At 36.0% G+C, this 23,177-nt stretch overlaps 3 protein-coding genes across 6 annotated transcripts in view; 1 reads left to right on the top strand and 2 right to left on the bottom strand.

Annotated features, from left to right (window-relative positions):
- LOC133524103 (trifunctional purine biosynthetic protein adenosine-3) overlaps positions 1 to 23,177 on the top strand; it is a 70,866-nt gene that overhangs the window by 32,427 nt on the left and 15,262 nt on the right. For both annotated transcript variants that reach the window (XM_061859951.1, XM_061859949.1), the window contains exons 8-11: positions 18,562 to 18,778; positions 19,475 to 19,673; positions 21,010 to 21,217; positions 21,725 to 21,972. In XM_061859951.1, coding sequence (XP_061715935.1) covers positions 18,562 to 18,778; positions 19,475 to 19,673; positions 21,010 to 21,217; positions 21,725 to 21,972 — 872 coding nt within the window. The remainder of the gene's footprint in view (positions 1 to 18,561; positions 18,779 to 19,474; positions 19,674 to 21,009; positions 21,218 to 21,724; positions 21,973 to 23,177) is intronic.
- LOC133524111 (zinc finger protein OZF-like) lies at positions 6,008 to 9,824 on the bottom strand. Its single transcript, XM_061859961.1, has 2 exons — positions 9,321 to 9,824; positions 6,008 to 7,177 (listed from the first exon to the last, which is right to left on the bottom strand). The coding sequence occupies exons 1-2, from the start codon at positions 9,646 to 9,648 to the stop codon at positions 6,216 to 6,218; spliced, it is 1,290 nt and encodes a 429-aa protein (XP_061715945.1). The 5' UTR covers positions 9,649 to 9,824; the 3' UTR covers positions 6,008 to 6,215.
- LOC133524106 (zinc finger protein 431-like) lies at positions 12,044 to 17,387 on the bottom strand. Of its 3 annotated transcripts, none has more exons than XM_061859954.1 (3): positions 16,861 to 17,384; positions 14,564 to 15,730; positions 12,044 to 13,032 (listed from the first exon to the last, which is right to left on the bottom strand). In XM_061859954.1, the coding sequence occupies exons 1-3, from the start codon at positions 17,165 to 17,167 to the stop codon at positions 12,761 to 12,763; spliced, it is 1,746 nt and encodes a 581-aa protein (XP_061715938.1). In that variant the 5' UTR covers positions 17,168 to 17,384; the 3' UTR covers positions 12,044 to 12,760. The 3 variants fall into 3 exon arrangements, with proteins under 3 accessions (XP_061715938.1, XP_061715939.1, XP_061715940.1); XM_061859955.1 differs by lacking the exon at positions 16,861 to 17,384 and adding an exon at positions 16,583 to 16,837; XM_061859956.1 differs by lacking the exon at positions 14,564 to 15,730 and having other exon boundaries at positions 16,861 to 17,387.

Here is a 23,177-nt window from a genome sequence, read left to right as displayed (position 1 = left end):
TTTAGTGAGATAAAAATATATTGTAAATATATAAAAAACAAAAACAGATATACTGTGAAACAGTTTTTTTCACTAACAGAGAAAAAGGACGGTGTAGACTGCGCAACGCGGACCATCTAGTGGTACAGTTTCCCCGCACAAAAAATTTTGGCACCAAAAATATAAAATTTGAAGGGGCACGGATATATAATAAGATACCAAAACATGTAAAAGAATCTAACACACTGAGCATTTTTCAAACGAATCTAAAAACTTATATTGTAAATAACATCCCTATAATCCAAACCTAAATGCGGCCCTGGCCAGTTACCGCTGACCACTACTTAGTGCAGTTGTGCGGCGGTGCGTATTTAAACTTCTACCCACTATACTGCCACTTAACACAATTGTTATTATTATGTTATTGTTACCTAACTTAAGACTTAAATATACATACTTAGAGTAATAAAATTAATTTTGTAAATTTGTAAATACAACCAAATTGTCGCTCACGGGCGCAAACTAACAAATTAACATAGAATTTATTAGTGCATGTATGTACAGGCGCGGATCCAGCCCTCCAAAAAGGTTGTGGTCACAGCACAGCCACCCGAAAATCAGCCAAGTGCGAGTCGGAGTCCGAAGTCGTTCATGAACAATCATGACTCTTGCAAGTCTTAAACGATCGTACTACCGATCTCAATAGACTGAAAGTGTGACGTCACAAGGCTATTAGGGGGCTACCTTATCAATTTTTCGCAGATACTCGATTCTCGAGACAACGTTTCATAGAGGGATTTATTCGTAGATCTAACTTTTAGTCGACATTTGCTAGTCTTGGTTCAGATACCTTTCAATTCGCTTTTGTGTTAATTAGCAGAATACTGGCAGAACAATTATTGTATGAATTTCATTTGGCAGAGTAATCTTTTCGTTTAAGGAACTATTAGTAGAGTAATTTTTTATTTTATTTTACTTATAATTTTTTTTTAATATTTCCTTGAGTAGTCTAGTCGACAAGTTCAAAATGGCCAAAAATAGAAATAAAAATACTTGAAAAATACCTCATTGCAATTGAAACAATAACTAGAAAAAAGGTATTCGAATTCGAATCGTTTATTAGCACAAACAATTGCAAATTTATAAAAATATGGTATTTTGTTTTTTGTCAATATCTCATAAACTATTAACATTTAACAAATGAAAACAAAAGATTCCTATAGTATTTTTCAAACAGGAAGGGGATGTTGATAGATTCTCATTCTCAGAGATTTGGAGCTTTTAGGATATAGGTAAATTGTATGGAGATGATATCTATCAGCGTACCCTTCCCGTTTAAAAAATACTATAAAGAAGAGATAAATTTCCAATAAAAAATTCAACTCTAGGTACTCTAAACTCTATTCATTATAGTTTTAATTTAACGTTAAAATTAGGATATAGGTAAATTGTATGGAGATGATAGCTATCAGCGTACCCTTCCCGTTTAAAAAATACTATAAAGAAGAGATAAATTTCCAATAAAAAATTCAACTCTAGGTACTCTAAACTCTATTCATTATAGTTTTAATTTAACGTTAAAAATAGCCCACTGCGCCTCATTTTCGGGATGCGCGCGCGGTGTGAAAATTAAATATTATTTTAAAGGTAGTTTTTTCAACAAGATAGGCAATTATTAATTAACACTTTTTTCTCAAACTTTCGTCTTTATTGTAAATTTTTAAAAATGTTATTAAAATTGGCGTAAAAATATTTCACTTCGTGGAGCCCATCTTATTTATACACTTAACAAGATCACGCCACAAAAAAAATTAATAAAATTAATAATTTGTGTGAAATTTCAGAATAATAGTGAAAATTTACAAAAATAAAAAATCAGGGTAAAGTTGTTAAATATAAAACAATATTATAAACAAAGTATTGTTTTTTTTTATAGCGTGATATTGCTTAGTATGTATTTAAGAAGAGCACCGATAACCGAAATATTTTTACGCCAATTATTTGAATTTTTTTTTGTTTTCATTTACGATAATGACGTAAGAACGAGTTTTTTTTTAAATTAATTATTCCATAACTTAGTGCTATTTTCAGCGGTAAATGAAAACTACAATGAACAGAGTTATAGTACTCGGGATTTTTTATTGGAAATTTCCACTTCTTTAGGAATATTTTATTTCCATTTCTTAAATGTATTATAGTTTGTGAGATTCGGCTAAAAACGAAATACCATACCTATTTTTTCATGAATATATTTTTTTAAACTTTTGCAATTGTTTATGTGCTAATGCTAATATACGCTTCGAATACATTTATCTAGACATTACTTATTCCGAATCTAATGAGGTACCACATGTATTTTTAGGAGCTGTATCTAAATTTTTCAACATTTTGAACTTGCTGACTAAAGTTATTTTCGGATAAAGTGACAATTTAATTAAACTTTAACTAACAGTTAAATTAGTAATTTAGCAATTGCGGTAGGTACTTACAACATTCGGGTCGGCATAATATCGAAAATCGCAAACGATTTATTGCAGTCTACCTATATGGAGCACTTTTTATACATAGATAGATAAACGCTATACTAACTACGCTAAAAGAACTCCTACAGCTATAAATTAAAAGCTGGCATTATTTTTAAATATTGTACTAATATTTGTGAATGTTAAAGATTTCTAAGACTCTATAAGCTAAAAGTAATTGCCTCTGTAAGTAAATAATCTTTATTTTCTACAAATAATTAGGACTCATGGTGGCGAGAATTTTAACACCAGATGATCTGTTTTCGACTTGGATAAGCGTGATAGTTATCAAACTATCAATTTACGAAAAGTAAATCCGCGTATCAATGCTATGCCAACCAACTAACTACTCTGTGTAATGAAATTTTTACAAAGATTCCTCTGCCATAGCATCTGCGAAACAAAAATCGGCATAATTTTACTCGGGGAATTAATAGGGCACCCTATTAGGGTTGTGGGCATGCCCATCGTGCCCACAACGGTGGATCCGCCCTTGTGTATGTATCTCATTAAGTGAAATGTATATTTCTTTTGAGATCAATAAAAAATTCTTTAACCACAAAAGGCAACGGATAAGAGGTATGAAGTTGAACAGAACAGAAAACGAATGAAAAAGTTTAAATTTAGTGAGATAAAAATATATTGTAAATATATAAAAATATATATGTGGGGTGGCATCCCATCATCAGCCTTTGGAAACGAATCAAATGTATAATAGTATGTATAATGTTTTGTTTTGTTTGTTTTGTCTAATTAACTGTAATACTAACTCTAGATCTATAAGTCATTGTTACCTAACCCTATGGACGTCAAGTTCGAAATAAATATTTCAATTCAATTCAATAGTAAACGAAAATTTCAGCATTTGCGAATGGTAAAATATAATAAAAATCCGATTTCAAATTTTGTTTTTAAAGTGATATTGATATTGAAACGCTTTTTACTACTAAGTTCTATTTACAAATACAAATACAAATAGTTTTATTTTCAAAAAATATTAGAGCAAGTTACAATTTATTCTGACCCCCACACTAGGCAAAGCCTGTCCCGTGAGGGAAATTATACGATTTACTTAAATATATTACATAAGCGGCTATTGGCTACCATGTTGAACAGAGAAAAAAAAAGTAGGATAAGGAAATTAAAATTAATAAAGCTTAGTAATAGATAATACAAGCAGATAACTTATAAGAGAAGCTTATAAAGCCTAATTCTTATTTAGTGTCAGCACAGTGTGTGTGGTGTGTGTGTGTGTGTGTGTGTGTGTGTGTGTGTTTGTGTGTGTGAGAGAGAGAGATTGTGTTGGGGGGGAGGAGGTATGTGTGTGTTATGTTAGGATGTTATCTTAATAATGTTTTCTGTGTCTAAAAACGATAAATTCATCATATTAATTGTTAAGAGCTTTTTTTACTTCTACGACCGAATATTCTTTAAAATTGTACAAATTAACTAGACGATTATAGATTCGAGGGTGCAGAAAGACTGAAAAACGATGTGCAAATGTGGTTTTGACGGCATTCGTAGGAATTTTAAATATTCGATTTTTGAGTAATCTATTGTAGTTAGATGAGTTGAGCACCATTTTGTGTACCGACAAAGCCACCCTCAGAAGATAGAGCTTCCGAACACTGAGTACTTGAGCGTCATTGTACAAGTCCTTCGTAGGGTACCTAATTGATTTCTTTAAGGTTACCTTCAGCGCGGCTCTTTGCGCTCTTTCTAATTTCAGAAGGATAGTCGTGGTTGTACCTCCCCAGGCAAGGATGCAGTAATTAATTATCGACTGTCCAAGAGCCGTATAAATAGTTTTTAATAGGGGGAAATCAGCTGATTCTCTTAGCAACTTCATAGTGTATATCAGCTTTCGGACCCTACCCGCCAGTGCCTCCACATGCGGCCTGAAGTTTAATTTTTCGTCTATCACAATTCCGAGGTACTTTATTGTGTTCGATCTTGTCATGTGGTCACACACACAAGTTTGGGCTGAAAAAACAGTGCAGCCACGGTTGTGGACTGTAAGTTTCATCTGTAGTCCTGGTGAAGAAGCCGCTGTCTTATGGAAACAAAGGAATTTTATTGTTAAGAAGTTATTTATTAACTTTAAATTATAGATTTAGGAATACGTACCTATTACGCAAAAAACTAGAAAAATATGTCAATAATTAACTTAAATATTCCTATACCAATCCGGCTGCGCGCGTTTTGTTTTTTTTTTTTTTTTAATATGGCTTACTGTTGATTGCCAGTGTCATGTCGATTTATTTATGATAAACTTATTTCGGGGGCGCGAATTTTTATCAAACACAAGGTTGCTAATCCAAATGAGAATGTAGGAACGACGCGTTTTGTAGATGGTTGAATGCCAAGACGTTGTGTGACAATTTGACGTTAAAAAACAAAAGAAGGTTGCTTTACAGTCCTAGGTGTATAAGTATAAGGCAGTATGAAGTTCCTTTACATATCATCTTCACTCATTGCACCTGATATGTAGTATTTCCGGACCTAATTTGACGTAAGTCATGCTCATGTCATCATTTCCTTTAGACGCATAAAACCACAAACGCGAATCACCAACTCTACGCAAAAAACCACTTAAGCGAAACACCAACCACGCATAACGCCAACATGAAATTACGCAAAACACAAATCACGCTAAATACCATGTATGCGGAATACCACCTATCACAGTACGCGAAATGCCAACTAACACGTTATCGATACATTACAGCGATATACCCGACTACTTGCACATCTCCAAATACTTGATTCTTCTGATTTGTTGGTTTTTGATTTATTGTATCGATAGCCATTGAGGTATAATGCCGGAAAACCCTTTTGATTCACAGTGAATACAACTTTTCCTGCTTCCGTCATTTTACACATCTTATTGAAAGGTTTGTTTATATACTGACATATCTTCCTTGCAATCAAATCATAGACATTAGTTTTAATTATCTAGACAAGTAGGTCCTTATAAAATGAAACCTCTTTAGATAACGAATGGCTGTTGTTGATGAAAGGTATTATACTTCGATTGTAAATATTATATTTTACAAGTTCCAGTTGGTATTTCGCGTTTGTGGTATTGTGTTTGGTATATTGCGTAATAAATAAAATCGCCAAACACCACAACACGTCAGGTTGGTATTTCGCGTTTGTGGTATTATGCGTAGTTGGCGTTTTGCGTAATATTTTTTAGAAGTCCGCAAAATACCAAAAAACCTGGGATTGGTATTTCGCGTTTGTGGTTTTATGCGTCTAAAGGCATCATTTCATAGCAAGTTTGAGAAAAAACCTATTTCTTAAATTATTATTTTTTATATTAAGTCTATCCAAAGGCGACGAGGAGGGAGAAGTCAATAAAGATCATAATTCGACGCGTCATGTAGTTTATAAAATTTCGGGCCGCGTAAATGTAGTCTATGTTCTTTGCTCAATGGCTTCGAGTATGAAGCGTTTAAATTTTTACCGTTATTCTATATGTGCCATTCCCTTAAAAATAATAGTCAGTAACATAAATGTTTATTAGATAGCTGTACAACATAATTTTCATACACGGTGGCGCTTCATAAGTTACTCGTACAACAAATTCAAGTTACAAGTTTGATCAGCAAGTGATCCTGATGTGGCTGTAGAGCAGGCCTTTCCTCCTGTATGCTCCTTTTTGTAGCTCAGTAAAGTGCTTTTATGGATAGCAGCATAATCGCATTGATTTCATTTGTGTCGCTTTTCACCAGCGTGTGTCATCATATGGTCAAGTAAGGTAGTCCTTCCTGCAGATGCATAACTACATTTGTCACATTTGAATGGCTTTTTACCAGTGTGTAACATTGTATGGGTTCGTAAATTATGTATGTTGGCACTTGTATAACTACATTTCGAGCATTTGTATAGCTTTTTATCAGAATGCATCAATTTATGTGATGCGAAACTATCTTCGAAGGCAGTAGCAAAATCACATTGGTCACATTTGTATGGCTTTGCATCAGAATGTTTCATTTTGTTATGAACTTGCAAACTTTGTTTTTGTACAGTAGCAAAACTGCATTGACCACATTTGTAAAGTTTCTGTCCGGCGTGCATTTTAATATGAAGCGTTAAATTTGATTTGTTGGTAGTGGTATAACTACATTGGTTACAATCGAAAGGCTTCTCACCAGTGTGTGTCCTTAGATGAATTAATAACACTGACTTTTTAGCAGTCGCGTAACCGCAATAGTCACAATTGTACTTTCTATCCATGTGAATAGTTTTGTGGATAATTAAATCATGTTTAGATTCAACAGCATAACCACACTGGCTACAAATGTAGGCCTTCACACAAGCATGTGTGTTTATATGACGTACGTATGAGGACTTTCTTGCAGACTCATAACTACACTGATCGCACTTTTTCTCACCATGAATCACTTCATGATTTTTGATACTACCCGTAGAGACACTGGCAAAGCTACATTGGCTACATTTGTAAGGCTTATGACCAGTGCAATTCTTTTTATGGAGTGTTAATGTCTGTTTTTGTTGACTAGTATATCCACAAAGTCGGCATTTATTAGACTGTTGAGACTCTGTGTGAACCTTCATATAACGTGCTGAAGAGAACTTTCTGGCTTGTGCGAAACTACCACGTTTGTAATTACGGGGTTTCCGACTTTGTTCCTCTTCTTGAATTTTCTCTGCAACAACAATAGAGAACATAAATAGTTAGTTGTTTTACAAGGGGGTAAAGTTCTTGTTTAACCCCTCGAGCTAAAATTGATATACCAAGCAAGTGAAAGATTCCTAAATTGATTGTTCGATAAGTAGAAAGTTAAGTGTTGTGGGGGTTTTACGGTTCTAGGGTTATACAAACTTAACCACACAGTAAAATACAAAATTTTACACCAAACCTTCACGAGGAAAAATGTTAAGTGTAAAACATTACAAATGATATCCAAATGAAAGTTAAAAACCTTTATTACTTAAAATTATGTATCTATTATGTATGTACGTATGTAAACACTTTATTGTACATATACATAATATAAGACAGGTTAAGATACAATAAAACAGAATATTTGCTATGTACAAAGGTGTACTTAACTAACTTGAAACTCATTTCTACCAGCCACTGTGAGGAAACAACTCAAAATTTGCATCAAATTACTTTGCCACTCTTGCGGATATGGATTACGGATGCAACTTTCTCATCAGTTCTTAACAAATAAAGAGACCCTTCATGACCTAAAAAAGTTTTTTAAAACTTTAATGTATGCCATGTTGCATGAACTTACAATGAATGTGTGAGTTTGGATTTACTGGTTTTCATACTAAAAAGCTGTCGTTTCATATCCACTAGTTTATTCATTCGCGCTACAAACTGATACACATTACATTTTTAATTCAGGAAGAGCCGTTATTGTGCATGCCGCTCCCTAATAGAGTGTGTTGTCACACTTCAAAATGTAATACGAGGACTACTTGACAGACAAACATGCATGGTCCAAACCAGAAACTGTAAAAACAAGTAGCAATTAAATTTATTGTACTATGTGTATATGTAAAATCATTGTATAGGTGACACAGCTCAGGTAAGAAAGCACATCAAATATTTTTTGTAGGTATAGCAATATATTCTCATTTCTTTATTAACTTCATTTTTCTTTCGTAAGAATTCGATATGTTTTCTGAAAGAGCTACGTATTTGTATGATTTTATATGACATGAAAAGTAGCTACTGTATGTAATTGCATGATTTCTATAGTAATCTAAATTGTATTTTATTTTTCTTATTTAATGCATGTTAATTACAAGATGTAATGTTTTGAAAAGATGTGTCCCGCCGAGTTTCTTGCCGGTCCATATTGGTATACCCTCCTCCAATTGAGGGGGGATTTAAATCTTCTCAGGTCAGAGGTGTAGGGTTAGAGCCGGTGTAGCTTTATTTAACGTTCATAAGCGCATTGTAACATGCCTACTTGAATAATAAACTATCTTTATCTTATCTTTAATACATATATGATTAATCTGTTTGATCTGGATGCAGACTTTGATGGTTTCATGCTTATTAAATTTAGATTAACCAACACTAATTCACAGTTGTAGTATAAAAAAAAACACATTTCTGTTGTGATTGTAAAAACATTGGTGGAGTAACATGCATTTTAACATTAGGTAAAACAGATTGGTTTAAGCAAGATTGAAAGTGAATGTTAAGACAAATATTTTTATTTGGTAAAATATTTCGTGTTAAATTGGGCACAGGTGGTTGTAACATGTAATGTAAGATTACGTGTAATATAACATCTACTTATGGGCGGCACTGCACGCTAAAACTGACAGTCGATGGATCCAACATGAGCAGTATTTGTTATGCTCAAAGTGCTGTTAACACACGAATATCCTGTTACATTACATGATGGATTACATTGCATGTTACACCCATCTGGACCTGTCTTAATGAATTTATGGAATATATTTTTTATTTATTTCATCAATAGTCATGCATACAACTTCAATTTCCCTCTCACTTGCCTATGTTCACAACTGCTATGCTCTCATAAGTCAATAAGCAGTTCTCAAATTAAATAGAATGCAAATTCCAATTTAAAACATCATTTCTTTTTTAAGATACACATATTGAGCTTATGAGGGCATTATAACTCTTTCTCTTTAGGGACAGATGCACAAAACTGTCTGTTGCCATTAAATTAATTACATAGTTTATTGCTGAGCGAGTTGATCAGTCTGCTAATTGTAGTTAGTCCAACTGACCCTTAACTTTCTGGACACTATTTGCTGTGATACCTTCCATAGTAATTAAACATATTATAAACTGACCTTGCTTTGGCTTCTCCATTATCTCTGGGCCGAGTACTATTTCATCTTTTACAATATAGCCAGTATACAACTCTGAAGTCTCCGTATCGTTCACGGCACGCGTCTCTGAGTAAGACGGTTCAGTTTTAACATTCTCATCCGACAGGTATTCTTCTTTTACACGCACACTGTCATAAGGCTCATCTTTTACATAGATATCCTGCCAAGGCTTAGGTTTTACACACACTTCGTCGATTCCTTCTGCTGACAATTCTTTAACACAGATATCATCGCAGGGCTCGAGTTTTATATACACTTCCTCTATTGCATCTAGCGATGTCGACTCCATCTTAAACTAGAGAACGCGTGAAACTCTACAGTACTAGCTATCACGCAAATCACGTAGATTTTTTTTGGTAGTGTTAAACTCTAAAAATCTAGTCAAATGCCGACATTAGTATCTCCAATAATCACAACAACAAACGAGAAATAAAAACTTAAGAAGACTCCTACGGCTTAGGTGTCGTCGTGTCATTTGATTAAACGAAATCGAAATGTCAATTTTGACGTTTGAGCAGTGTTGCCAGCTCGGATTTTGGAAAAATGCTAGACTGATTAAGCGAAATCGAAATGTAAATTTTGACGTTTGATCAGTGTTGCCAGCTCGAATTTTGGAAAAATGCTAGACTGATGTCTAGATTATGCCAAAAATATGCTATAAAAAAGCGGCCAAGCGCGAGTCGAACTCGCCCATGAAGGGTTCCGTACCATTTATGACATATTAAAAAAACTACTTACTAGATCTCGTTCAAACCAATTTTCGGTGGAAGTTTGCATGGTAATGTATATCATATATTTTTTTTAGATTTTTCATTCTGTTATTTTAGAAGTTACAGGGGGGGGGGGACTTTTTTTCACTTTGGAAGTGTCTCTCGCGCAAACTACTCAGTTTAGAAAAAAATGATATTAGGAACCTACATATCATTTTTGAAGACCTATCCATAGATACCGCACACGTATGGGTTTGATGAAAAAAATATTTTTTTTAAATTTTATGACGTAAAACTACTTACTAGATCTCGTTCAAACCAATTTTCGGTGGAAGTTTGCATGGTAATATATATCATATATTTTTTTTAGATTTTTCATTCTGTTATTTTAGAAGTTAGAGGGGGGGAAGGGGACACAATTTTTTTCACTTTGGAAGTGTCTCTCGCGCAAACTATTCAGTTTAGAAAAAAATGATATTAGAAACCTAAATATACACTTAAACTTCGCTTCGTTCGCCATCTCACTATCTGAAGGTTGTCTGGAAGAGATCGCTGTTTAGCGATAAGTCCGCCTGTTGTTACCTACCAATGTGTACATGTTATCAATTTCTGTATCTGTTTTTTATGTAGTGTGCAATAAAGAATTTTATTATTATTATTATCATTTTTGAAGACCTATCCATAGATACCCCACACGTATGGGTTTGATGAAAAAAGATTTTCCAAGTTTCAGTTCTAAGTATGGGGAACCCCCAAAATTTATTGTTTTTTTTTCTATGTTTGTGTAAAAATCCTAATGCGGTTCATAGAATACATCTACTTACCAAGTTTGAACAATATAGCTCTTATAGTTTCGGAAAAAAGTGGCGGTGACATAATCGGACAGACAGACGGACATGACGAATCTATAAGGGTTCCGTTTTTTGCCATTTGGCTACGGAACCCTAAAAAAGCTAAAACGTCACTTGAAAATAATATGGAGTCTACAAATATGCATTAAAATACACCATTATTTGTTATTTAGTAACGACTGTGACGAGTCTGCTGCTGTTTGACAAAATATTTGATGGAATTTCATTTAATGATTTATTATTGACCATGTAAGCAAAGCGTCTCAGTTTCAGCAAATCTAAATCTTCCAGCAACTACCTCTGTCACTCTACTTAATTGGAGTAAAAGCGGTAGTTGCTGAGTTGCTCGAAATTTTCGATTATAGAAGTTCGTGGTAAGCCCTCTGCTACAGTCTGCGGCATAACGCGGCAATTTAAAAATGTATCTTTACGTACGCAAGCCAAACGTACAAGTGTAAGTCCGGAAAAAATATTAAGTACCGAAAATAATATATAAATTATAAAAAGTATCAAGATTATGCAATTATTGTAATCAAAGAGTTGCCTGCTACAGATTTTGAAATTGCCGCGTTTTTGCAGGTTCATGTTTTATTAACCAGATTCTAGGACTAAAATGTCAACTGCTGTCCCATCCCATTAAAAAAAAATATCAGGAGTCTAAGATATAAAAAATTGTAGTCAACTATGTAACTTACTTCAATAACATAGTTTTTTAGGTGGCTTAACTTGAAGTGTCTCTTTGGTAAAGTTGTTCATATTACAACATTATTTTCAAATAATATCTCCGTAACTACACAACTCAGGGGGAGGGGACGGGACGCTAACACATCAAGCACCGCACCCCAAAGGTATCATACTAAATACATTCGTTTGAAGCTGGATACAATTTGTTTGTCTTTCCCATACATTAGAACATAATTTGACCATGAATCATTGGTCCATGATACAAGAAAAATAAATGACTGCATCGAGACTTCTATTCAATTTATTATGCACCTCCCTGAAAATAATCCTGGCGGCGCCCATGGCAAGAACGTCAAATTTATTGACTTTGTGGATTTTTTGGTACTTTAACACATTTATTTATTTAGAAATATAACAATTTAGTAATAAAATTGCGGTGAAAACCTATTTCAATATTTACTTTTTAAATCAAGTCAAAAAGGAAATAGCGAAACATACTCTCCTAGACTGTAAATAGGTAGAAGTATATATGAACAAATACCTAGGGACTCCGTGCACGCTAAAGGAGGCAGTTAGCAACCTGAAGACACTGCTAGGTTTCGGGGTGGCTAGAGTAGCGCTACCTCGTCGGTCACACAGAATATGTTGGCACAATGGTTGTCGATTTGCGGAAAATTTCCAGCATAACTAAATAACTGTAAAAATCTATTTCTTATTATTATTATTTTTAAATTAAGTCTATCCAAAGACGACTTGAAGGAACTGTCAATAGGGATCATCATTCGACGCGTCAGGTAGTTTATAGAATTTCGGGCCGTGTACCTAAATGTAGTCTATGTTCTTTACTCAATGGCTTCGAGTATAAATTATTTAAATTTTAACCATTTTTCAGAATGAGCCTAATCCCTTTAAAATAACAGTCGGTTACATAAATGTTTATTATATAGTTGTAAAACATAATTTTCATTGGTGGTGGCGATTTAAAAGTTACTGGCACAACAAATTCAAGTTTCACACAAGTTTGATCAGCAAGCGGTCCTGATGTGGCTGTAGAGCTGGCTTCTATAACGGAGGTTTCACCGCCTTTTTCTCCTATATGCTTCTTTTTGTGGCTCAGTAAAGTGATTTTATGGATAGCAGCATAATCGAATTGATCTCATTTGTGTCGCTTTTCACCAGCGTGTGTCATCATATGGTCAAGTAAGGTATTCCTTCCTGCAGATGCGTAACTACATTGGTCACATTTGTAAGGCTTTTTACCAGTGTGTAACATTGTATGGGTTCGTAAATTATGTATGTCGGCACTGGTATAACTACATTTGGCGCATTTGTAAAGCTTTTCACCAGAATCCATATTTTTATTTGATGAAAAACTATCTTCGTAGGCAGTTTCCTTTTTTATTTTCATTGCAATCTCGTCCTGGGAATCTGCAGAAAAGAAATCAATAGAATACACATCAAAAATTTAATGAAATATTCAGATTAAATAAATATGCGCGTCGACGGCGCGTTAAAAAGTTGCGGTGTTCAAGGGCCCTAAAGAATAGCAGAATTTGAGTATCCATATTGAATTAAGAGGGATACTACCAATGTTCTAAATATTTTCCATTCTCCATGATTTTTAGGGTTCCGTACCAAAAAGGTACAAAAGGAACCCTCATGGTGCGACTCTGTCCGTCTGTCTGTCTGTCACATCACTAAATATCTCGTGAACCACTTAAGATATCGATTTGAAATTTGGAATAGTTATAAACAACGCTAACCCAAACACATTGAAAGTATTTTTTTTACTAACTATGGGAAAAATGCATTGGGCTAGCGTGGGGACTATAGCCCGAGCCCTCTCGCGCATGAGAGGAGGTCTGTGCCCAGCAGTGGGACGTATATAGGCTGAATTATTATTATTATTATATAACTATGGAAAATTCCCAATATGAAGAGGGGGCTTCAAAGTCTAGTGACTAGGTAAAGTGGGATATCATTCGAAAGAGCTGAAATTGTACATTTCAAAGCATTTTTTTGTTAGTTTTTTTTTTCGTAGAGGAAAAAAATTGATTTATGATGAAAATTGTGAAAAAAAAATACCCACCCCCCCTTATTTTCAAAGTTTACCCACAAAAAAATATGAAACTTTTATATAATATTAACATTACTATATATTTTATAGGAAAAATATAATCAGACCTTTACATTAGTAACTTTTTTTAATTAACAAAAAACCTTTCCAAGTTCAGTTTGCAATTTAACCAACTTTGCGTATGTTTATTACACCTGAAATTTATTTGAAATTACATTAAATACACGTTTTTTCAAATAAAAGATCAATTTTTAAAATCGGTTCACATGATAGAGAATTATCCTCGAAAAACCAACATACGTGCATTACACCGCGCAAATTGATAGATGGCGCTGTACACAAATATACTTAGTATAGGTCCTTCTGTTCAAAAGTCTTTCGCCTTTATAGTTACACGAATTAATTCAAAGTTTGTACGGAACCCACGGTGCGCGAGTAAATCGATCTCGCACTTGACCGGTTTTTATTTAGTATGGTATTGACACAAAAAACTAGGTTTATAACTTATCCTTTTTTTTTAATTGCAAAACAATTTTTTATTTCTAAAAATAAACCTAGAATATATTGTGCTGAATCGATCGACATCAAAACCAAAGTGATTTGTTAAGATTTAGTTTGTAGAATACGTTCTCTCCTGATATGGAATTTGATAGAAATTTACCGTTATTTCGTTAGATTCAAAAAGCTATTCTTCCCTCTTAAGACTCCTTTTTTGTTTAGGTCATGTTTTATGCAAAATTTCAAATTTAATTTATAAATGTTTTGTTTTTTTATTGTTAAAGTGTCATAAGTTACAAATTGATAAAGTTCACAAGTCATAAATTATAAATGATAAACTTAGAAGGGAGTTTATTTCAGTGTCAGTAGTGTCAGTGCACAAACCTGGTGACGCTTCAAAAGATACTGGGACATATTCAATTTTCACACGAGTTTGATCAGCAAGTGGTCGTAATGTGGCTGAAGGGCAGGTTTCTAAAACGGAGTTTATACCGCCTTTTTCTCCTTTGTGCTTCTTTTTGTGGCTCAGTAAAGTACTTTCGTAGACGGCAACATAATCGCATTGATCACATTTGTGAAGTTTTTCACCATTGTGTCGATTTTCACCAGTGTGTATCATTATATGGTCAACCAAGCTATTTCGTCCTTCAGTTGCAAAACTACATTGGCCACATTTGTAGGGCTTCTTACCAGTGTGTAACATTGAATGGGTTCGTAAATTATGTATGTCGGCACTTGTATAACTACATTGCGAGCATTTGTATAGCTTTTCATCAGAATGCATCAATTTATGTGATACGAAACTATCTTTAAAGGCAGTAGCAAAATCACATTGGTCACATTTGTATGGCTTTGCATCAGAATGTTTCATTTTGTTATGAACTTTCAAACTTTGTTTGTGTACAGTAGCAAAACTGCATTGAACACATTTGTAAAGCTTCTCTCCATGCATTTTTATATGGTGCATTAAATTTGATTTGGTGGTAGTGGTATAACTACATTGTTTACAATCAAAGGGCTTTTCACCAGTGTGTTTTCTTATATGACATACTAAGACTGACTTCTTAGCAGTTGCATAGCCGCAATAGTCACATTTGTACTTTTTGTGAATAGTTTTGTGAATGATTAAATCATGATTAGAGGCAGCAGCATAACTACAGTGGCTACATATGTATGCCTTCACACGAGCATGCGTGTTCGTATGACGTACGTGTGAATACTTTCTGGCAGTCTTGTAACTACACTGGTCGCATTTGTACTGCTTCTCACCATGAATCAGTCCATGAAGTTTCAAACCACCTTTAGAGGAACTGGTAAAACTACATTTGCGACATTTGTAAGGCTTATGACTAGTGCATTTATTTTCGTGGAGTGTTAATTTTTGTTGTTGTTGGCTAGTATATCCACATAGCCCATTTTTATTAGACTGTTGAGACACTGTGTGAATCCTCATATGACATACTAAAGAAGACTTTCTGACTGCTGCAAAATGACAATGTTTACATTTGTAAGTACGGGGTTTCCCACATAGTTCCTTTTCTTGTGTTCTCCCTACAACAACAATAGAGAACGTAAGTTGTTATATGTTTAACAAGGGGGTAAAGTTGTTATCTAACCTATCCTGCTAATATTGATCCCCAACCACAACGGAAATATTCTGAGATTGAGCTGCAGGAGTTTCTTAGGAAACAAGGCTTCGATTTTAAATTTAATAATAATGACATACAATCTTTTTTTTAATGTCTCATACATAACCGGGAATCGAACCTGGTCAATCTTTATGTAATCGCGTGTAAATAGTGTTTACTGAAATAAAGTAATTATTGTCGGGTATTTCTTTCAATCCTTGTGACTTCATATTATCACATCCGTCTGGGTTTCCCCGGATTTGTCCCAGTTTAGAGGGCATCCGGGTAGGGACTTCATTTGTAGTCCGGGTTTAAAAATTTAAAGTCTTAGGCCGCCCGCGACACATGCACAACCTGTTTAAAGAAACCTGTTGACATGTCCGGGTTCTGGATTCTAAAATCCGGGATTTTCACATGTCTTGTCCTGGTTTCCAAATTTTTGAGATGGCAACCCTATACTTAGGGCATTAAAGTAAGAAATGTTTCAGAGCACATGTATAATATAGCAAACATGTGATGTGAGGCTTTCTCATTCACTGGCTAAGGTATGTATACTACTTTTTCTGTTATATGGAGCTGGGAAACGGCAGCTTTGTTAAGCTTCATGCTTCGAATTTGTTAGGTAAATGAGATGGGGCCATACAGCTGCATACATATTGCGTTAACTCGGGTTGTCTAAAGTTGGCGTTTGACAATTCACTGACTGCAAAACATATGGTGCAGTAGAGCGCCATCTATTTTGGATGTCAAACTAAGGGGTTTTTTTTTACTTTACCTCTGTACGAATTTTCTTTGGCAGCATTCTGAACGTTGACTCTTTTGGAATGGATAACAAAAGATATTTTTGATATCAACAACTGCTATACTGCCCTCATAAGCCAATAAGCAGTATGTAAAATCAAAATTAAATGCAAGTTTCATTTTCAACAACATAGTTCAGTGCTGTGACATTGATTAGTGTGCTAATTGTGGTTGGTCCAAGTGACACTTAACTGTCTTGACACATTTTGCTGTGATAACTACTATTGTAATCAAACTCTATTAAAAACTGACCTTGCATTGGCCTCTCCATTATCTCGGGGCCGAGTACTAGCTCATCTTTTACGATATGGTGAGCATACAACTCTGAAGTATCCGTAGCGTTCTCGCCATGCCTTTTCAAGCAAGTCGGTTCGTTTTTTACATTTTCATAATACGACGGGTGTTCTTCTTTTACACGCACACTGTCATAAGGCTCATATTTTACACTGATATCCTGCCAAGGCTCAGGTTTTACACACACTTCGTCGATTCCTTCTGCTGTCGATTCTTTTATACAGATATCATCGCAGGGTTCGAGTTTTATACACACTTCCTCCATTGCATCTAGGATTGTCGACTCTAACAGGAACTACGGGTCATTCAAATCAATGTTACAAAGATTTATTTTTTTAGTGTGAGCTAACCTAAACTGTGCCAAATATATAGAAAGATGTCGATATTACTAGTGTCTAAACAATAAATAAGAACTTGAAAGTAAAATGTTTTACTCCTGCGACGTGTCGGTCGGTCGCGGTCAACAAGCGCAGATAAGTAATCGAGCTGTCAATTTTGACGTTTACGTTTTGTTTTCGTTGCGTTCCGATATTCCAATAGAACACCATCAGATTAGGGTTGGTTCAAAGTATGTGGCTACGGTGACAGCTGGCTTAGACTCCATCTTTAGGAATATTATATATATGCTTTCACTTCGTCTTATAGACTGAAATCTTTTTTTGGGTTTATGACAGTAGAATAATTTATAAACTGTGGATGGGAAAAAGTCAGAAACTATGTGAGATAGCCACATCTGTTCTTAGGTTGTGTGGTAGCCACACAAACAGCAAACAGCCACATTTTATGTAAGATTAACAATCAGTAACCAAAAGTTGTGGCCAAATCGTTATAGTCATATTGATAAAGTATCGGCATTTTTTACAATTTTAATTTTACTTCAAAGGATTTCAACTACCTAAAATGAACAAATAACCATTATAACACAACTTTGTATATTATTATCAACCAGTATGATTTTGTGAGTTCGATATTATAATAATCAGCGGCGGAAATCCATGGGATACCGACCAAACCCAACTAAAATATGTTTTAGGCAATAATTGAGTTATTCTATTATATCATAAAGTATTCATTATCCATTAGCATTTCTATCATGTTAATTTTTAGTGCTTCAATTAATCGCTATTCCGTTCCGCTGTGTCGAGATTATCGATGTATAATAATTGGGGCCTTGAGCGAAAGCCATCTGTCACCGTAAAGAGCCAATTACATCCACACTTTATCAGGCCTGAGCTATAACCGCGAAAATCGAAGTGCGTCTATTGTGGGCATTTTTCTCTGTCATTCTAATTACGTCTTACTGAGAGTAAAAGAGAAAGATTTCCGCAATTTGGGAATTTCGGTTTTCGCGGTAGGCCCCCTGATTTCCGGCCCGATATCAGGAAGTGTGGATGCAATTCGCGCTTAACCATTTGGTTTTTATATACGATTAACAATGTGTAGAGTCCAGATTGTTGATGTTGTGTCATGTTGTTTAACGATTGCAGCGCCATCTGCGTTAAGCTTTGCGCGTTTATCTTCATTGTAAGCGACCGATTCTCCTATTTTTGTCGGTTAAGGTAGAGGATGTGTTCACTAATAAACCAATATTTTATAAATGACCCGTTAATTTTAAATGAAAAATTTTCGTTAATTTTAAATGAAAAATTTTCTTTCCAGAATCAACGGCCTCTCCTACCTTCAAGCCGGTGTCGATATCGATGCCGCAGCGTTGTTAGTGCGCAAGATCGAGCCTCTAGCTACTGGGACGCATCGCCGTGGCGTCCTAGGCCGGCTGGGATGCTTCAGTGGCCTGTTCCAGCTCGCGGCCATGGACCCGCTGCTTAAGGATCCTGTATTGGTGCAGGGGACTGATGGAGTCGGGACTAAACTTAAGGTATCTTAGCTTTTTTTTAGCTGTGTTAGCCCTAGGTACTATAACGTATGCCGTAGAGCCCTAGGCACCCCGCTTCAGTGACCTGTTCCAGCTCGCAGACATCGACTCGCTAAGGAGACTGATGGACTTAGAGCTAAGGTTTTTTACTTTTTTTAGAAGCCTAGCACCATTAACATGACAAAAAGAACTGGTTTTGTTCCGCCTACACTGTATTACAAACTTTATTCCACGCGTTTAGAGATAACATTGTCTGTGAGTTGTGAGTCAAACATTAATATTACTTGTCGCAGCTTTAATCTCGATCCATATATTGGGCCCACCTCGGCGTACCTACAAACGTAGACTAGGCATGGAACGAGTTCGCTAAAACTGCGTCCCGTAGAATGGTCGCTTTGGCCCAAAAGGGAGCGTGCATGAACTGTAGACGGCAGCACAGAAGCCCCCTATTTATTCATTAGCGTGAACCATTATGCGAGGTTGTCATTTTTAGATTTAAGCCACTAGATGGCAGACCCTACTATGCGAAATAGAGCCAGCCTGAAGTGCAGGGGTGCAGGTGCAGCACCTGCTTAGAAGCGTGAATTATTTTCGCATTCGATTGAGGTCACGAGATGGCAGACCCTACATCACGCACGATCTCTATATGGTTTTAGAAATACATCCAATATTTAAACAGTTTTTTTCCGTCTTTGACAGATAGCGGAAATTATGAATAAGTACAACACGATCGGCCAAGATCTGGTCGCTATGTGCGTTAACGACATCCTCTGCGCTGGAGCGGAGCCCTTTGCGTTCCTGGACTACATGGCCTGCGGAAGGCTACAAGTAGATGTGGCAACGACCATTGTCAGCGGCATTGCTGATGCCTGCATTCAGTCCGGGTGTGCGCTGCTGGGTGAGGATTAATTGAACGTCGTTTTATTATAACAGGCATAACTGAAGATCATGATCAAGCATCCCATTTATACCACAACCGTTGAACCCCCTTTAGAATAGGTTTTGAGGTTTGTTTACCCTCTAAAAGCGAAGAAAAAACCAATTTTTAAGAATTCTTAAATACGGTGACATTCCAAATATTCGTCCGCCATATTATCATTGTTTGACAGGTACCATCAATGCCTATCGAAGGCACAGACCCATCCGGCATTCAGCCACGATTGTAAATTGTGTAAAAATATTTTAAAGGGCTATTAAATTAATAAAATTAAATATTTTTAAACATAAACAAAAATAATTAATATTTTAAAGATAAAACTGATTTATACCTTCTTGGTTGGTATGAATTAGTGACAATAAAAAAATGCGCGATTGTCGTGGAACACTCAGTTGGAACGAAGTGCGAGTATATTATTATTGATAAACGTATTATATTATTGATTAACAAACAATAATAAAACAACTTAATTGACAAAATAATAATTAACGAATATGCTTACAAAATTTCACAATTCAATTCAGAAATGCGACTTCCAGGCAGGGAGAACAACCAAACATTTTTGTCCAAGCTGGAACTGATACGCTTAGTGCTTTACATTCACTTAGTCAATCAAATATATCAAATATGTCCGGGGTTCGAACTCGGATCCTCGCTGTTTGCCTACTGCGTAACTATAGGATATACGTAAGTTGGTGAAACTAGGTTACTTATTCTCGAGAACGAATTTAAATAAGAAAGGGACGGGTTTTCGTGACGAAAAAATCTTACACGTTTTTTCGCCTAGCCCCCATCCGCTAATCGTCTGACAAGGAACTTCGTTCCAAAAATAGCTATAACTCCCTTGGGTTTTCTTGGGATATGATAAGGTTTCTCTAAAAGGCCTCTTTTCAGTGCCTATCGCGATGCTCATTTTTGCCACTCATTTGCCATGGATTTTTAAATAATATCATCATCATCATTTTTAGGGTTTGGTAGCCAAATGGCAAAAAAACGGAACCCTTATGGATTCGTCATGTCTGTCTGTCTGTCCGTCCGTATGTGACAGACACTTTTTTCCGAATCTATAAGAACTATACTGTTGAAACTTGGTAAGTAGATGTATTCTGTGAACCGCATTAAGATTTTCACACAACCCCCCCCCCCCGCAATAATAATAATTAATGGACATTATTACACAAATTGACTAAGTCCCACAGTAAGCTCAATAAGGCTTAACGCAAATGAAATGTTGCAATGTGCTAATTTGTGAAGTTTGTAGTTTATGCGTCCTTCTTATCTTCAATATTTTCCTTAGGCGGAGAAACGGCTGAAATGCCCACAATGTACGACGTCGGTAAATACGACCTGGCCGGCTTCGCAGTAGGTGTGGTCGACAACCACAAACAACTTCCTCGCACCAGAGAGATCAGAGCCGGCGACGTTGTTCTCGCTCTGGCGTCCACTGGCGTGCACAGCAACGGGTACAGCTTGGTGCAAAAAATCATGTTGGAGACTGGACATAGGTACGTAACTATAGACACAATCTTGCTGATTGGGATTGATTTACTGTTGTACCGTGATAATTAACCCCTGGGAGTTAAGGGGTTGACCTCCCTGAGGATGCATTGTTTTCACGGCGAGAGATTAAAGGCCAGGAGCTCAGGACCAAATCTCATAAACCTTTTACGTATCTCAAGAGGCAGGATTTTGTTCCTGGTCTTAAGGACGCCAGAACTTCTAAGGAAATATAGGCTCGATTCTACTCGCTAAATCGAACTACTTTTACTATGGGAACATCCCCGAAATCGTGAAACAATCTTTGGCTTTGTATAAAATGTATAAAAAAGCCAAGAATTTTTGCGTGATTTTGAGGTTAGTTCCATAATAAAAGTAGCTCAGTGTAGCTAATAGAATCGAGCCCTCCATTTAAAGCCCCGTGATGGGAGACAGGGTGTATTGTATCAGTATTTGTGTCCATTTTCAAAATGTTTCCTGTCACTGTCTCTAAAAATTTTAAATAATCCCCGCAGCTACTTCGAGAAAGCCCCATTCAGCACCACCAACAAAACCTTTGGCGAGGAGTTCCTCGTACCGACCGGGTTGTACGTGAACGCGCTCCTCCCGGCCGTTAAGAAAGGCTCCATCAAGGCCATGGCCCACATTACTGGAGGAGGCCTGCTTGAGAATATACCGAGGGTGCTGCCAGCTGGGGTCAGGGTTGTGCTGGACGCTTTGAAGTTCAAGATCAAACCTATCTTCGGATGGTTACAGGCTAAGGGTAAGTTTCAATTTCAAATATATGTAAGCTATATCAGTTGAAGATTTAAGATTTTGGTTTTGGAGGGGCTTGAACCCTATGAATGTAGGAGTAGGGACTCCAAAACTTTTCGTGAGGGGCTCAGACTTGAAAGGGTAGGGGAAGCTTGAGACCCTTAGCCACTGAATCCGCTACTGAGTTATAACCTGAAATTGGTCTGTTCTTACTTAATAAGAGATGCAAGTTGATTTAAATATGTTATTTCTCAAAAAGTACTTATAAATTCGAGCTTTCTGGCGTTTTATTATTCAAACAAATTTATTCGAATTTTAGTTATTTATTTGAATATTGAATAAAAAGCGGTGGTGGCCGAGTGGATATGACATACGACTTTCAATCCGGAGGTCGCGGGTTAAAGTCCTGGCTCGTACCAATGAGTTTTTCGGAACTTATGTACGAAACATCATTTGATATTTACTACTAGCTTTTCGGTGAAAGAAAAACATCGTGTGGAAACCTGCATAGTGCATACATCTGCGAAGAAATACAAAGGTGTATGTGAAGTCCCCAATCCGCATTGGGCTAGCGTGGGAACTATAGCCCAAGCCCTCTCGCGATAAGAGGAGGCCTGTGCCCAGCAGTGGGACGTATATAGGCTGTTTTTTAGGGTTCCGTAGTCAACTAGGAACCCTTATAGTTTCGCCATGTCCGTCTGTCTGTCTGTCTGTCTGTCGGAGGCTTTGCTCCGTGGTCGTTAGTGCTAGAAAGCTGAAATTCGGCATGGATATATAAATCAATAAAGCCGACAAAGTCGTACAATAAAATCTAAAAAAATATTTTTTTTGAGGGTACCTCCCCTACATGTAAAGTGGGGGTGAATTTTTTTTTCTGTCGCTCTGAAAGAAAAAAAAATGTGTCCCCCCTCCAACTTTTGAACCATAGGTCCAAAAAATATGAAAAAAATCGTGGAAGTAGAGCTTAAGAAAGACTTTAAATGAAAACTATAGCGGACATGATCAGTTTAGCTGTTTTTGAGTTATCGCAAAAAGTTTCCCCTTCATAGTGAAAAGACTTTAATTAGGTACTGATTATGCAAATTTGCCTATTTGTTTATCTCGCGTTTCATCCCTTGGTTAACAATTTACTATACTTTAAGCTCCAGTTTAGCTTATTGTGACGGAAGAGTAACTACGGAACCCTACACTGAGCATGGCCCGACATGCTCT

Source organism: Cydia pomonella, chromosome 13, assembly GCF_033807575.1.
Source record: "Cydia pomonella isolate Wapato2018A chromosome 13, ilCydPomo1, whole genome shotgun sequence".
Lineage (NCBI taxonomy): Eukaryota > Metazoa > Arthropoda > Insecta > Lepidoptera > Tortricidae > Cydia > Cydia pomonella.
This window is presented reverse-complemented; position numbering and strand designations above follow the sequence as displayed.

Excerpts from the sequence above, each read along its gene's own strand:
- LOC133524111 (XM_061859961.1), bottom strand. The coding sequence starts at position 9,648 with ATGGAGTCGACATCGCTAGATGCAATAGAGGAAGTGTATATAAAACTC. Across the intron at positions 7,178-9,320 it reads AATGGAGAAGCCAAAGCAAG|AGAAAATTCAAGAAGAGGAA; the intron begins GTCAGTTTATAA and ends TTGTTGTTGCAG.
- LOC133524106 (XM_061859954.1), bottom strand. The coding sequence starts at position 17,167 with ATGGAGGAAGTGTGTATAAAACTCGAACCCTGCGATGATATCTGTATA. Across the intron at positions 15,731-16,860 it reads AATGGAGAGGCCAATGCAAG|GGAGAACACAAGAAAAGGAA; the intron begins GTCAGTTTTTAA and ends TTGTTGTTGTAG. Across the intron at positions 13,033-14,563 it reads ATCTTTTGAAGCGTCACCAG|ATTCCCAGGACGAGATTGCA; the intron begins GTTTGTGCACTG and ends TCTTTTCTGCAG.